The 17,641-nt window shown below is 30.1% G+C and overlaps 1 protein-coding gene across 1 annotated transcript in view; it reads left to right on the top strand.

Annotated features, from left to right (window-relative positions):
* Nucleotides 1-17,641, top strand: part of LOC119599711 (transmembrane protein 132E) — a 96,310-nt gene that overhangs the window by 59,166 nt on the left and 19,503 nt on the right. Inside the window, exons 3-6 of the mRNA XM_037949607.1 lie at nt 4,649-4,897; nt 4,962-5,470; nt 5,541-5,751; nt 6,553-6,696. Of these exons, the coding sequence (XP_037805535.1) occupies nt 4,649-4,897; nt 4,962-5,470; nt 5,541-5,751; nt 6,553-6,696 (1,113 nt within the window). The remainder of the gene's footprint in view (nt 1-4,648; nt 4,898-4,961; nt 5,471-5,540; nt 5,752-6,552; nt 6,697-17,641) is intronic.

Here is a 17,641-nt window from a genome sequence, read left to right as displayed (position 1 = left end):
GACTTTTCAGTTATGAAAATATATTTACGTACAAATTGACATATTCAATATTTTTATTTTTTTTTTTTTTTTTTTCAAAAAAAGGCATAGATACCAAAACAGAAAATGTAGCTAACTTCATAATATTCTGTTAATTTAGCAGTATTTGAGTAACATTCATGTTAACTTGCTAAAATAAAATTTTTTGATAACTAATTTTCGTAGCTTATTTCACATACTTTTAATACATGGATATATTAATTGTGGATTTCTAACAGATCTCGTAAATTCAACAAGTATTGAGAAAACCTCAGAACAATGCAACATGTTAATTTAGAAACATGTTAGTGATTTAATCGGAGTCTCTTAATGGCTCAAGAGTCTCATAATGGCTCAAACGGGTCCATAATGACGCAAGTAGAAAAAACCGGAGTATTATCATAGCTCAACCAGGGTCCATAATGAAAGTAGTTAAACCGTAGTTAAAGTAGTTATAACCGGAGTCTCATCATGGCTCATTTTACTTTGGAAAAATTTCATTTATTTAGTTTCAACCCCTTAAGTACATATTGCAAGGGGGGCCGGCAAATTTTAAGTACAAATCGATTATTTGGGGTATACTTTTAGTTTACATCTTTGATGGATAACTATTACACTGTGTGACACTAAAAAACACTCGTTACGCGATATAATGCTTTTTATAGACCTAGATGAGTAGATCATTTTACCAGTTTTAGAATCTTCAATATACCCTAAAAATCGATCTTGAATTGTAAAAAAATGAAAAAAACATATAAAAATTTGTATTCAGATCTAAAAATTTTACACATTTCCGTAAAAAATATATAAGTGTGTATACTTTTTAAAAAGGAAAAAATGAAAAAAACATATACAAATTTGTATTCAGATCTAAAAATTTTACACATTTCCGTAAAAAATATAAAAGTGTGTATACTTTTTAAAAAGGACAAAGGAAACTCTTTTCAAAACAGTTGAAAAATATTAAATCGGTTAAGAAAATTTTGAGATATAATTTTGTTGGTCTGTCTAGTCAACAAAAAGCGTTTTTTTTTTTCAATATCTTCCGATTTTTAGCGTATATTGAAGATTCTAAAAATGGTACTGTAATGTACTCTACTAGACCTACCAACTTCACTAGGTCTCGCGATTAGTGTATTGATTTTATGTAATTTTGTCACACCGTGCTATTAATTCAACGAGTAAATCGCCTCCATTTGTTTAGAAATATGTAATAATTTCACTCGCCATTAGAAGCCTTATAGAGCACTTCTTTTTGTGAATTCCACCATAACGTATCACTGAAAAAAATCCATGCTTTAGGTTTACTAAGTGTCTATGGGACAGTTTTCTGTATCCTAGAAATAGTCTTTCAAAATTTTGTGATATCCCTTATATTTAACTGTAGTCAACAGTAGTGTAACCGAAGTTGAAGTGTTACTATTAAATTGTTGGCTGGATAAGCATTTTATAACATTAAGTTTTTTTGTTAGTGATGTGGAGAATATGAGTATTCCATTTATATTTTTTTTTATGTTTAGCCCAAGTATTCTTAGAGTATCGACTTCAGAGATGGAACAATTATTGCATACTATTCTATGAGTGCAGTTTTTTCCAGCAAATTGTTCAAAAACTGATTTTCTGAAAGATGATGACCCTAGTCCCATACAAATAATATCACGACGAAATTCAGTATAAATAACTTTTATATAAACATAAATCCTTCCACCAAATTTTATGAGGATCGGCCAATATTTAACCTCATCCCCCATACAAAGTATCCTTCAGAAAATCAGTTTTTGAACAATTTTGTATTAAGAAAAATATCAATAACGTCATCAATTGCTAACGGATTTCTAAAAACGAAGTTGTATTTTACATAACTTTTAACCCTATCCCCCATACAAAGTATCCTTCAGAAAATCAGTTTTTGAACAATTTTGTATTAAGAAAAATAACAATAACGTCATCAAAAAGTTGTATTTTACATAAACAGACATAGTTTTCTAATACATTTACAGCGGCTGTCAGAATAATAGCACCACTCTCTTAGTTAATTTAAAATTAATAAAAAAGTGTATTATTTAAAAGTTGTGTTTGTATATTGGGTTAAAATTGGATTCTGGCTCTATTATCCATAATCCAGTTTTTGACTTTTCTTCAGGTGTTATGTGGGTTTGTATTATTACATGACAAAAATCTGATACATTCGACAGTATAATTTGCATAAGGATTTTAACGTATTCCGATGTTTCCATGATAGTAAATATATGGGTAATGGGTGCTATATCATAAAACGGAAAGCATTAAAAAACCGTATTAGTAAAACGCCATATTTTGCGGAGTTTGGAAGACTTCATACATAAGATCGAGAACATTTTCTAAAAAATAAAATAATTCTGGACCTCTCTGCTCATTGTCCCTGTTTTCAACTGGCTAATCTAAATGAGTTTTAACATACTCTAACACTATTATTACATGCTTGTTTTCAAGAATAGTACTTTTCTTGAGCTGTAAACGTTTAAAGTGTGTTCTAATAGTCACATGGATATAGATTCAGTAATTTTTAGCAGATAAATCTTTTAATATTTCTTCCAGTTCCAAGAAAATTTAAGTTATTTTTATTTATCGCACTATGCCTCTAATGATTTAACATTAGCGGTTTTAAGTCCAGCTATTTCGCTTTAAATTTGTAAGATATGATAATTTGTAATAATTTTATTTGAACATCCCACAATATTTTTATAGGGATTATGTTTCCCCATGAAATCGGTTTTTTAATTTTTTTCACGAGTTTCTTCTTTGCAGTGCGTAAAATAGCCTATTATTTTAACTCTAATGCTATAATTGTTAAAAGCCGATTTTACTAATTAATAATACAAATAGCAGCTTACCTATTTTAATCGGTTTTAATAAAATATTATGCTATACTTTGCTTTTTTGTCAACAGTAAATTTATTGGTGCTATTATTTTGACAGGTCCAAATTGGACTACTTAGTCATTTGGACGTATTTTTTATAAATTCACTTATTAATTTTGAAAAAAAAGTTTACTTTATAACAGTATAGACTTCTAGTAATCTATATATGGGCAATTTCATGACAAGTGAACCAACTTTTAAAATCGATGTCTTCCTATTTAGATGAAATTTGCACCAAGGATAGTACTATTGGATAGTAACCAGAAACAAATTTTCTTTCGATCAAGAACTGGAGGACTTTTCACCAATTGTTGTTGTTTCCAAAAAAAAAAATTAAAAAAAATTAAATTTTTTCCACAAAGTGATCAAAAAAAATTAAGGGAAAATTAAGTGCCAAATATTGAAAAAATCTTATTCTTGAGTTATAAAAATGTTTTGAAAAAAATTTATTATTTAAAAAAAAAAAAATAGGTGAAAAATTACACTCATTTGAATACAACCCTGTATGACCCATAGAGATGAAAATTGTTTTCTGGCCTACTATCCAATAGTACTATCCTTGGTGAAAATTTCATCAAAATCGATTTTTTGGGTTGGGTCACTTGACATGAAATTGCCCATATGCATACATATAAAAGAGTAGCGTTACTGACTGACTGATATATCATCCAAAACGGTTAAACCTAGAATCATGAAATTTTGATAGTAGATGGTAATGTAGATCCAACAGGGAGGGATTTTTTGAAATTTGTATACTTAGGGGGGTGTTAAAAAGGAGTAAAACAGGTTTTCTTGATTATCTTACGCCATATTAGTGATACAAGAAAAATTTTAAATACATGGGTGTCTGTTACTTTTTCGAAATTCGTACTTTTAAGGGAAGAATATTTGTAAATAAGGTGATTTTGGTACTTTTATGGCCCTATATAACTTTTGAACTTAAAAAAAATTGTTAATTTACTGACAAAAAATAATTTATTCCACTTTTAGTCCATGATTATTAAACATACATGATTATTAAACATACACGGTCCTTATTCAATACGATTATTTAAGACAGAACTTTTTAGAACTTTTTATCACTCAAATATTACCTTTTGGATTTTTTATAATGACACACAGTCCTTATTAAATGAGAATTTATTGAGGCAGATATTTGTACTTTTCCGTTTTTTAGATGGTACTTTTTGATTTTTTTACGAGAAATATAAAATTTAACATGTAGGGACCTCAGTGAATGAGAATCTAATGAAAGGGGCTTTTAGTACTTTTTCGTCCATCAAATTATATTTTTAGAATTTTCTATAATATTGCACACAGAAACAACATTTTTTATTAAATGAGAATCTATAAGATGTATTTTATAGTACTTTTTTCTTCTGTGGAAGCTAAACGAATACAATTGAAAATACCCGCTCTTTACTGAATGCGAATTTATTCACGTGGCAAATTTCGATTATAATTTACGTTGAAAACATTAAAAAACATAAAAGTAATAAAAATTTTGTATGTATTTAAAATTAAAAATATATTTGCCAATGAAATGGACACAAATTTCTCCAGGTTACTTAATCATCATATACGTCATTGTAAAGGCCTCAGCTCTAGAACTAGTTCTTTAGCATATATACTAAAAATTTTCTTCGGAACGTATAATTTTAAACTGTATTTTAATTTGTAAATGTTGCAAATGATTAAAGAAATAATTTTTTCTTATTTTTTAATTTAAGAACACAACTGCAGCTTTAATTGAACTACAACAGTCAAATCTTCACTTGGACATATCAGCACATTTAGTTAGTACTGTCGTATCACAGGACTCTCCAGTATTGCGTGTTCTTTTTCATGCAGGTGCCGATCCTGGTGGACATTTACAACGACAAAAAATATGTGTATTATTACATGTTTCTAGTAATAATCATTTACCAATTAAAGGCAGATGTATGCCAGAGGGAGAAGATGGAGTTTGTGTTGCCGAGGTATTCGTTTTTACTTACATTTTTATTTATTTTTATTATTAATATATTTTTTCAATATATGTAGGTTGTTATACCATTTAATTGGTTTCATACGCTACCACCACCTCGTAAAGAACATTCGAATAGTACCCCTAGCAAAGTCCCACAACGTCTTGTTCAAGTTTCATACAGCGTGTTTGAGCCTCCGATAAGGAATCCAGAGTTATGCGAACCAAAAGTGCAAATACAGCCTTTAACCAGTTTCGCACAAGTTCCTCTTGTAACGCCTTTAGAACCATTTAAGGAGTTTAATGTTGACGAATCTCTTATTATTCTTTTGCCACAACAACCTCTGTATCCATTGTCTAAATTTCATGTGCCCGTTTTTTTGCAACAAAATCCAGAGAAAAATATTTCATCATTTACCGTAAAAGCTCGTATAAAATCAGGAATCAAAATAATAGGAGCAACTGCATCATCAGACTTGTGGAACATTTCAATAGAAAGAGATAACACAAAGCATTCTACAGTACGTGTCACAGCTATAAAAAAGAAATTTGAAAATAATACTTCGTCAACAATAAACGAGAGAAGGTATGTTTTAATCTTACATTTTATTTCGTATTGTTATTTTATAAAATTATTTTTGTTATATCTTTTGTAGAGTTAATGAAATATTTACTTGTTTGTTGGAGGTTGCTGATGATACAAAAGATTTAATAGAAGGTGGCAAAATTGTTTGGTCCGTTACCTACATATATGATAATCCAAAGGATGCATTAGGCGATCTTTCGCCTGAAGATAATAAAAAAAGAATAATTGTTAAACTTGAAGTTAATAAAGATGATACACAAGCAGTATTGCCAATGGCAAAGGTATGTAAAACTTTTTACGTTTTAAATTTTCTTGAACATATTTCGTATGATATTCTCTCTGACTTCGATGAAATTCGGTGCACCCATAAACGAAAATTTCTATAATATCAGGTCTGTCACACATTTTAATCGGAATGGTTTCAATTGCGTATTATTATACCTATCAATTTTGTTTTAGATTCGCCGAATTTCGAATTATGTGGTAGTTCACAAAAAATATTAAAATTATATTGATTTTTTTTAGCTTATCAAAACCACATTCGTATTTTAGTAATACTATGTTTCCACTGGCTTGAAATCTACTAGATTTGCGTAAACCTCTTCAAGGTGTTTCCACTGAGCTTACTAGTTTTTGATTTTCGAATTTTCGAACAAATCCAGTCATTTTATTTTGATATAACGACAGTAATGTTAATTTCCTTCAAATTTATACATTAAAAATACAAAATTGCAGTTGTAAAAGTATAAATTTGTTTATTAAATAGCACTAATTTTAAGATTATAATTTGTATTGTTTTTATTTCGAAATGAAAAGTCACTTTTTCAATGAAAAACATTCAACTTTAATGGATAGCCTATAGTTGTATTTGCTTATCCTAGACACAACGCAGTGTTGCATAAGCAAATCTTATTCGAAAAAATAAATTTTCGACATGTTTTCAATCAAATCTAGTAATTTAAGTAGATTTGGATTTGTCAAAACTGTATGGCAAATCTAAATCAAAACGCCTCAGTGGAAACATAGCATAATATAATTCGGCTTGCATTCAATGTTTTTACATACATATTTATTAATTTCAGAACTGGGAATTGATGAATACTGCAGTGCTAACAGGACGACAGGTCGCCCAAGCAATGAAGGTTTTTATTGTATCACAGGGAGGAAAAGTGGCAGATGTTACTTTACAAAGTTCATGTTTTGCTGAAGATGAAAGCGTTATTAAGGTAAATGTTTACATATTTTTCAACATTTTTAAATGATACATGTAAATTGTTACATACAGTGTCTCTCATAAGTATTCGAATTTAGGTATAATATGAAAAGAAACCAAATTTAATAACATATTTTGTATGCAAAATTAATAAATTAATTTGTTAAATTGTCTAGACAGTCCATAAAATTACCTCAAAAAAGTATACGAATTTTTTCTGTATTTCATATTTGACTATATTATACGAAACACAAAAATTAGAATCGAATGGTTTTTTTGCTAAAAATTGTTTTAAGGGTAACTATCAACCGAATGGATATATTTTTGAAGCATTTGATCCACAATTTTGGGGCATTTGTACCATCTTTTCATATAGTATCATTAAAATTGCAATATTTGTATTTTTTTCTCCTTCTTCCCAGAGATAAAACCAAAATTTGTTATTGGGATTTAATATACCCCTTGCGGTATCTAAAAATAATATTTTTTGTTACAAGATTCTGTATATAAACGTTCCAAGATATATTATTGGAATCATTCTTCTATCGCTAATTCAATTTATTGGAACTCAAGTCCATTTTTATAATACTAGGGTCAAAAATTTTCGGGGAAACTTGTCTTCTATATATTGTTTTAGATATCAGCTGTTATACATTTTAAGTTTTTAATATATTGTGGAAGTGTACAACTCCAAAGCATGCCTCGAAGAAACGAAATTCAATATAGTGGAATCATTCTTTTTATAACCAATGCAAAAATGTTATCTGCGTATATGCAAACAAATTCAATGCCCGGAATTGCCTCAATCGATTTAGCCAGAGAATTGACATATACATTAAACAAAGGCACTGATAACGAAGAACTTTGCGGTACCCCATTATCCAATTGATGCATGGAATAAAAATACCCATCAACTTTCACCTTCACCATACGATTGGAAAGGAACGAATAAAGTAGCTTAATCATTTGGAAAGGTACACCCCATTCAAGCATTTCATTCAAAACAAAGGTGGACACAACACGGTCGAAAGCTTTTTCAATGTCTTCCGATAACACCACATTATGTTTTTTCTTAGATAAATTTTGCCTCAATTTGTTCTCAAGTTGGTGACACATTGTATGAAAGCCGCGTTTAGGAAGAAATGCGTGTTGTACATGAGAAATATTATCCACAACTAGTTTTCTAAACCTGGTTGTAATTAAATTAAATTTCTAAGACCTTTAGTAACACAGGTATCAGGGAAATAGGACGATAACCTTCGTGTCTGTTCGGGTTTTTCCCACCTTTGGAATGGATGTAAGAAGAGAAAATTTCCAGTCGTGAGGATAAATGCCACTTTTCAAGATATTGTTGTACAGCTGTAAAAGTCTTATTTTCTGTAAAATTGGTGAATTTTTAATCATTGAGTATGTTATTCGATCACTTGATGGTGTTGTGCTTTGACATTACCGAGTACATACATGATTGAGTTCATCGATGGTAAAGTCGATAAAGATAATTGTTTGCACCTACTGATGAATCATCTTGAAGTGAGATGTAAGAACGCTTTTTTGTTATTATAGCAGTATTAAAAGTTATATCTGAACCAACCGGTCTTTATGTTAACAATGTACGCCCATCTAACAACGGATTTAAAGAATTCAAAAAATTGTTCCATGTAGCCCGCTTTAGCAATTTATGGCATTTGTCGGACTTCTATGTTTCATAAGAAGGTTCCTGGCCTTATATTTATTCCTTATCAGTTTTGCTATAGAAGTGTTAAACCATGCAAGGGAGTTTTTATTATGAATTTGTTTGCTCTGCGGTATTGTTTCATTGGCAGCTTTTCTGGTAATCCTTTTTATTTGGACAGATTCTCTATTGATGCTGGTTGATTGAGAAAAATCCTCCAAAATGGAAGTTATTTTCGATGAATAATTATACTAGTTAGGTCGGTTTTCCAAAAATTTAGGTTGGAATCGTTTTCTATATATAATTTTATTGTTATTAATTAGAACTGGAAATTGATCGGTTGCCATGGAGACATAAACTACAGTTAGCATATTTCGAGTATTTACCAAACTCAAATCATACTCTTCCCAGATAAAACCATCCCCTGATGTAGACTGAGAACGCCATGAAGTGTTTTGAGAATTAAGGTCTCCAACAATTAAGTGATGCTCATTATCAATTCTTGTTATATTATTCACCATATTATTCGTTAATATCACATTCTTTATAAATATTTGTAATATTCAAATTACAATTTCCTTTAATCGTTACAGTCTGAAACAGAAGCTAACCAGTTGATTTAGTGTACTGTATAACATTAAATAGCTATTCCAGACGTGGCATAATCAAAACTTTTATTATCATGGTATAGTTTATATCCAGGAAGATGTAAATATTGTACATTACTGTTAATGATATGTGTTTCTTGGAGAGCGATTATATTGGGCTTATATTTCGCGATTATGTTCTCCAAAGCCTATTTGTGGGTAGTAAAACCCTGAATGTTCCATTGCAGTACCGAAATATTCAAATTAATATCCATGATGACTGATAAAATTACTCGCATCTTCAGTTTGAGTCTTGGAGTTTCTAAGTGTATTTGGAGTTAACAAAACATTTAAACTTCCCAGCAAAAAAAGTCGTGCAAAAAAGTAGTAAATGCATGGGTTCAACTGATAATGAACTGGTTCATATTTAGGTGAAACATGCATGATTTTAACATTAGCGTGTCATTGGCGTGCATGGGTTCGTACTTGGAAAAATAGTTCGGCATTAAAAAGACTGCATACAACCAATGAACATTCGATGATTCTCAAGCGGATTTTCATTGGTGCACTATATTTATTTAAAAATCCAATAATATCCAGCAAAAAAAGACGTGCAAAAAAGTAGTAAATGCATGGGTTGAACTGATAATGAAATGGTTCATATTTAGGGGAAACATGCATGATTTTAACATTAGCGTGTCATTGGCATGCATGGGTTCGTATTTGGAAAAATAGTTCGTCATTTAAATGAGTTCTTATAACCAATGAATATTCGATGATTCTCAAGCGAATTTTCATTGGTGCACTATATTTATTTAAAAATGCATTAATAATGGTATTTCGATTTAATTATCAGTATTTAAATAATTTTTTTGCGTGATATTGATAAAAATAAAATAAGATAAAACATAGCTAAAAGATTTTGATTGAATTTAAATTCATGCAGAGGAAAAATACCCATTGTGTTTTAAAATCCGTTAAGCAGTCTTGTTTTTTTCCTTCTCTTATTAATGTTAAAATGGACTTAATATTACTAATTTTAACAAAAATCTAATAAAAAAATTAATGTCATTTTTAATGTTTATTGTATGAAATTCACGTTTTCGTTAAATCTCCTAAGAGAATATCAAATTATAGTAAAATATTACAATTCCTATAGTGGAGTTACATGAGTGAATTTTGGTGCATTTTTCATGCCTTCACTGATGACAAATTTATTAGAATTTAGGCATGTATTTAAAACGCATTAAATAGAATACTTACTAAAGAAATCATGAAAATATCCCTTCTTCTGTAACAACTTCAAAATTTGTTTGCTGGGTAATGGTATTTCGATTTAATTCCCATCAAAAATAATTGACATCTTAATCATATCTAAAATGCGATTGCATACTTTTCGCTTTTATAAACCAAACACATCCTTACAAATGAAAACACAGTTAAAAATGGGGAAAGAGATGTAGGAAAGTCACTACAAACAACATATTCGAAGTACTTCAAATTTTGATGAAAAACCAACGAAATTTACATAAACGTCTCATTGAAAGAATGTGGTTTATTTTTGACATACAAATATCGGATTTTTTCAGCTTCTAAAGATAAGATTAGATGTAGACCAAAGTTGTCAAAAATGAACAACATCCCTCCAATGACACGCTAATGTAAAATTCATAGGTTTTTCAACTGAATTTGAAGCACTTCGGGTTACTAGTTGTGATGAAAATACTACATATTTTTCTACACTTTTTTGCTGGGCCCAGCAAAAGATAATTGATGTCATACTTTACAAACGACATCTTAATCACATCTAAAAATGCGATTATATATTTTTCGCTTTTATAAACCAAATATTTCCTTACAAATGAAAACCCAGATAAAAGTGAGGAAAAAGATGTAGAAAAGTCACTACAAATAACATATTCGAAGTATTTTGGTGAAAAACCAGTGAAATTAACATAAGCGTGTCATTGAAAGAATGTGGTTTATTTTTGACATCCAAATATCGGATTTTTACTGCTTCTAAATGTAAGATTATATGTAGTTCAAAGTTGTCAAAAATGAACAACATCCCTCCAATGACAAGCTAATGTAAAATTCATAGGTTTTTCACCAAAATTGGAAGTACTTCAAGTATGTTATTTGTGGTGAAAATTCTACTTCTTTTTCCTCATTTTTTTTGTTGGGTTGTGAGGAAAATACTGAGTGAATTGGGTGCATTTTTTTGTGCCTTCACTTGTGGCAAATTTATTAGAATTTAGGCATGTATTTAAAACGCATTAAATAGAATACGTACTAAAGAGATCATGAAAATTTTTTTGCAGGGTTATAAATTTTTTATACAAACTACTGTATTGCCTACAGAATTATTTGGTGGTGTGCTTAGCAAAAGTTTATTTGAAAGTCATTACAAACAACATATTTGAGGTACATCAAGTTTTGGTGAAAAACCAGTGATATTGAAAGAATGTGGTTTATTTTTGATATCCCAATATCGGATTTTTACTGCTTCTAAATGTAAGATTATATGTAGTTCAAAGTTGCTAAAAATTAACAACATCCGTCCAATGACACGCTAATGTAAAATTCATAGGTTTTTCACCCGAATTTGAAGCACTTCGGGTTACTAGTTGTGATGAAAACACTACATCTTTTTCCACACTTTTTTTTACTGGGTTGTGATTGAAAAGTTGAAAAATCAACGTCGATTTCCTTCTCTAAAGCGATAATATTATCATCGACATTCATTGCTAAATTGTCGTCAAAAGATATATCGGGATTTTCAGTCAAAAAAGAATGTTCTACTGCTTTGTTAATATTGTTGTTAGTGTCTTGTTCCACAGCTTTGTTGTTGTTGTTGTTGTTGTAGCAGCGACACGTGTAAAGTCGGTGTGGCTGAGTTGACAATCCTTGGTCGTTGTTCGTTGAACTCCGAGTCGTTCCGGTGCGAAGAACCGATTGTCGTGGGAACGTTGTTGTTGTCGCTTGTGTTGGCGTTGTTGTTAACGTTGTTATTTTTCTTATTTTCTGTTTTGTTGTTCTTTTTATTAACGAAGTTTGTTGTTTCTGATTCCTTTTCGTTGAGAGCTATATTTGTATTTTCCTTTGTAGATGGTTGATCACTTTTTGCATTAGAATTATTGTTACGTACTATATCAGTGAATGTGAAACTCTTTTTAGTTAATTTGTAAATTTTCTAAGCCTCTCTTACAGTGCATATTCTATTTGCCTTTAGTTTTTTCACAGATTTATGTTTGATGAAAGATGAACATAAAGAGTTACCCAGCAAAATATTTGCTTACAAATTCACTAGAAAAATCACCAGAACTCATCGAGTAAAGTGCTTACAATTCTACTAGAAAAAGTACTTATGTATTTTTGTTTGAGATGTTCCAAAAGTAAGTCAATATTATTTGGTTGGAAATAAGTTGTTTTTTAGTAGAGTTATTTATAGAATATTTATGAAAAAATAAAAATAAAAAGTCGACACAGACTGGGGTCGAACTCAGTACCTTCCAGTTGAATGCTACTCTTACTACACCACTGCTTTGTTGTTTTATTGTGCGTCAAATAATAGTTTTCACACACAAATACTATTTTATTTTCTGTTTGTCTAAAAATAGACATTTGATATCGTGTGCACAAAAAACAGAAAAACTAACTGTTTTATTTTTGTTTGTTTCTTTATTTTGATTTATTTTAGACTTTGACTACAAAGTAAGTCATTAATGAAGTACTTAATGGTAATCATTGTGAGCAAAGATTTTGCTGGGTATAAGATGTATGAGACTCTGAGTTACATTTGACACAGAATTTTCTTATGCATTGTTCATGGGGGGGCATAACCACATTCTTTAAAAATTTCAATGTTTTTGAATCTATTTTTTGTGTTTTCCAACTTCTGGCAGTTGACGCATCTCATTGGATTGGAAATGTATTCATCCACACGTACCCTTTCCCAACAACAATTTTAAATAGTCTGGTCGATGTATAAGATCAAACGTTACCACAGCCGCACCAGTAGGAATACATTTATTAATTTTCCTAATATCAATAAACTTTTGATCTTTCAATGATTTTATCAATTCATCTTCGCGTATGTCGATAATTTTTCTGGAGAAAAATCTGCCTTGAATAGAGTTGAAACTTTTATGCATTTCTATTTTCACAGGAACAGTGTCAATATATTTTGCCTTTAGAAATTTCTGCGCTGATTTCATATGGGATGTTTTGATTAACAAATTATCACTCCGCATTTCTATTATATCTACATAGTCTCTAGAAATAAAGTTTATTCCTTTTTCTATTTGAAAGACATTATACGTGGAAAGTGGTTTAGTTTCAGAGGCATTTGTAGCTGGGATTGTTGCAGCTATTAAGTATCGAGGTATATGGTCTTCATTTCTTACAACTTCGGGTAACGGTACAAAATCATCAACTCTTATTCTCTTATTTTTCTTGTGGGAATTTTTGGTAATTGAGGAATCAAGTAATATGAACCTGTTATGATTGGGAGGGTCAGCCCCGTTCATCCTGTAAACTCCTTATCAACCTTTCAAAATGAAAAGTCTTTTTATTTTACTTTAACTTAAATTGAAAAATTAATCAATAGCAAAAACAAAGAGTAAAATGACAAACTGAATATCTTAGTAAAAAAATCCAAAACAAAATAACCGCTAAGAAAAACACGAAGTTAACACGGCGTTTGCCTGTCAAAGACTGATATTAATTTATATTTTTAAACAAAACCATAATAATCGTAAAATAATGTTATATTTTAATGTCAAATAAATATCATCCAATTATTGCCGCCAAAGTTTCGAAATGAGTTTATATGGGAAACATTTTTGGATTTTGAACCCGGTTTTGAAATGGTTAACGATTCTCAATTGCAGTAAAATTTTCAGCAAAAACTATGTATGTACTTGAGAATAACATTCTCAATTTAATAAATATAAATTAAGAAACAATTTTTTAAAAAAAAGTAGTAAAAAAGTAGTAAAAAAAAGTGAAACATGCAAGATTTTAACATTAGCGTGTCATTGGAAAAAGAGTTCGTTATTAAAATGAGTGCTTACAACCAATGAACATTCGATGATTCTGAAGCGAATTTGCATTGGCGCACTATATTTATTTTAAAATGCATTATTAAAGGAATTATAAATTAATTACACGGTGTGACAAAATTATAAAAAATCAATACACTCATCGCGAGACCTAGTGAAGTTGGTAGAGTAGATTACAGTACCATTTTTAGAATCTTCAATATACCCTAAAAATCGGAAGATATTGGAAAAAAAAAATTATATCTCAAAATTTTCTTAACCGATTTAATATTTTTCAACTGTTTTGCACTTTTCAAAAAGTACACACACTTTTATATTTTTTAGGGAAATGTGTAAAATATTTAGATCTAAATAGAAATTTTATATTTTTTTCAATTTTTTTACGATTCACGATAATTTTTGACCCACACTTTATTAGAAAACATATTTTTTAAATATTTTTTTATTTTAGCCTATATTTTTATGAATAAAATAAGGATATGAAACGTTGAAATCAAATAAAAACTGACAGAAATAGATTTTTTTCGTAAAAACAAAAATTTACGAAAAAAATTAAATTTAAATAAAACAAGTAAGAGTGTTATATTCGGCTATGCCGAATCTTATATACTAGGGTTGTCAATTATTCGTGTTTAAAATTATTCGAATAAAAATGTACTATATTTTTTTTATTCGAGTAGTCGATTAAATTTTAAAAATTATTCGATTATTCGAACGAATAACGCATAAAAGTTTTTATTCGAATAATTTAATAAAATATAAATAAAATTTTCAAAACATCTTCAAAATCTTAAAACCTTTTTTTAAATTTCTCAAAGAATTTAAAAGTGGAAGCTGAGGCCTTTATAATGATATATACGATGTTTAGCTAACCTGTTTTGCAGACATTTTTACAAACTGTTTTATATAAGAAAATCGTACTATTTATTAATGTATTAGAAACTGGCCACTATCGGGCCCGTTGTGCACTGCTTTTCATGGAAGAAAAAGGTTTTTTGGTAAAAAAACAACATAGTGTCGACTGAATGTATTATCTTTCAATGTTCTGAAACTCAGTTTCCTGGCCGTAATTCCTAAGAATTTCCCTATCAAATGTTCCGCTTGATCAAGACATTCTATCTGGGCTCAGTATTTCAAAGTTTCTGACATATTCTGTGTCTGGCATGCGATCAGGAGATGATTGTTTATAGCTTTCCAATGTGTCCAGTATACATTGATAACGTGTCCTATAACTGATTTTGGACATTTCACCTAAAGTTATGTGACGTTCGGTTGTAAGTGCCGCCTCATATTTTAAATATGTTTCAATCGGTGGAATATCTAGCAACGTTTCTGGAGCCTTGCTTGCCACTTGTACCCAAGCAGCAAGTATGCTGAACTCCCTGTTGTAGTTTGATATTACACTTTTTGTCCAAAGAAGTCAACCCGATTATTGAAGCATATGCTAGAATTAGTCTAATTACACTTTAATAAAACCAATGTTTTATAGTAGGACTAAGACCCCATTTCATGCATACAGTTCTCCTACACATCGCCCAGGAAACAGGGTTCAGTATATTTAGAAATTGTCTTTCTTGTAAAAAGACAGATACTGAAACATTAAACAAAAATTAAGCAAACATTAAAAAAATTGAAGAATATCACTTTTAAAACTAGAACCATTTCATTTTTAACAAAACAAAAATTTTTATAAACTGCAAAAAGTAGTAAAAGTTTTGTTTCAATTATAATATATCTTTATATTTAGATTTGTGTTACAAAATATTAACATAATTTCAATGCTATGTATAATAAAATATTCGTAAAAAGTAACATTCAAATATTATTCGAATATTCGATTAATCGGCAAAAATTGTTCGAATTATTCTTTATTCTAAATTGAAAATTTTTTATTCGTTCGAAGAAAAACAATTTTTTTTCCTCGATTAATCGAATAATTTTTATTCGAATGACAACCCTATTATATACCCACCATCAAACCTCGTTTGACTCGAAGTAAACTTACTTATGTCGAATTTTATCTATAGGCCAGTTGTAAGCGTTAAAGTAATTTTCTGAAGGGGACCTTATATAGGGGGTAGGGTCAATTATGGGTCGATCCTCATAAAATTTGGTAGACAGAATTTGGTTCATATTAAATTTATTTGTGTCGAATTTCATCGCTACACTCGTATTTTTAAGCCATAAATGAGCGTTGCAGTCATTTTCTTAAGGGGACCTTATATGGGGGATAGGGTCAATCATGGACCGATCCTCATAAAATTTTTTAGATAGATTTTGACTCGTATGAAACTTACTTATGTCGAATTTCATCTATATACTAGTATTTTTAAGCCAGCAATGAGCGTTAAAGACATTTTCTGAAGGGGACCTTATAGGGGGGGTAGGGTCAATTATGGACCGATCCTCATAAAATTTTGCATAGTGATTTTGGATCTCAAGAAACTTACTTATGTCGAATTTCATCGCTATATTCGAATTTTTTAACAAGTTATGGCTGTTAAAGCTGCTTTTCGAGGGGCCACTTGTTTGGGGGCTATCCGAAAACGTGGACCTATATTGCCCATTTTCAATACCAAACAAACCTTACTGTTGGAGGAGATCATATTTTTTGTCACTGACTGTTTAATTACTTGTTTGTTTTTTCGTTCGTACTTTCCAATACCCTTAATGTTGTTGTTATTAATACTGCGTCTGTTAATGAGTGTATTATTGTTAGTGCAAATTTTTGTCATTCTTCTTTCTGTCGTGTACGTACATGCATTTGTTATTTATTTAAATATAAGTAAGCATAATGTGTGTACCAACAATAGTTGAATATTTTTGTTTTTGGATAACGGACCACTTGATATTTATAATTTGTAAATTCTTTGTGGTCCATAAACATTATTTTTTAATTTTAAAGACAGTAGTAATCGAACCTGCACATGAGCAACATCATATGTACGGCAAATCTCTCGCGCATTATTAAAATATTTATTTTTGTAATAGGTATTTTTTTTTTTTTTTATATTGCGACATTTTTGGCGACCGTGACAATTTGGTTTTGAGGATTTCCTGGCCCGTAGAGCCACATCTTTGTAGAATTTGTGTATACCAGTTGCACGAATATTGCCTTTTCGCTCCAGCAGAACCAATTTGTGGTACTGTTGCAAATGGAACAAAGTTTCTTCAACACTTCGATCGGACTTTCCAATCAAACTCGTTTGCCCTCGTTAAAATTGTCTCGCTTCGATGGAAAGTACGCAGATTATAAACGATTTATCACTACTTTCAATAATATGGTTTATGATAATTCGTCGATTACGCCAGTAGATAAATTCAATTATCTGTTAAATTGTCTTTCTGGTCCAGCCCTATCAGTTGTGGAACCTTTCCAAGTGACTGATGAGAATTACCCGAAGGCCCTTGATAGGTTGAGGGAGCGGTACGACAACAAAGTACTAATTTTCTTGGAACACATTACAACACTTTTCAACATTCCTGAAATGTCCAAAGGCGACAGTGTTTCATTACGTTATATCATAGATACCGTTTCTGCAATTCGTGGTTCACTATTATCGCTTGGATCGAAATTAGACATTATGAATGCTATTATAATTCATATTGTTTTATCGAAGCTGGATGATAGTTCTA

The sequence above is a fragment of the Lucilia sericata genome, unplaced genomic scaffold (assembly GCF_015586225.1).
Source record: "Lucilia sericata isolate MDLA Ls3-8-SP2 unplaced genomic scaffold, ASM1558622v1 Contig000085F_arrow, whole genome shotgun sequence".
Classification (NCBI taxonomy): domain Eukaryota; kingdom Metazoa; phylum Arthropoda; class Insecta; order Diptera; family Calliphoridae; genus Lucilia; species Lucilia sericata.
Note: the sequence above shows the minus strand (reverse complement) of the source record. Positions and strands in the feature narration are given on the sequence as shown.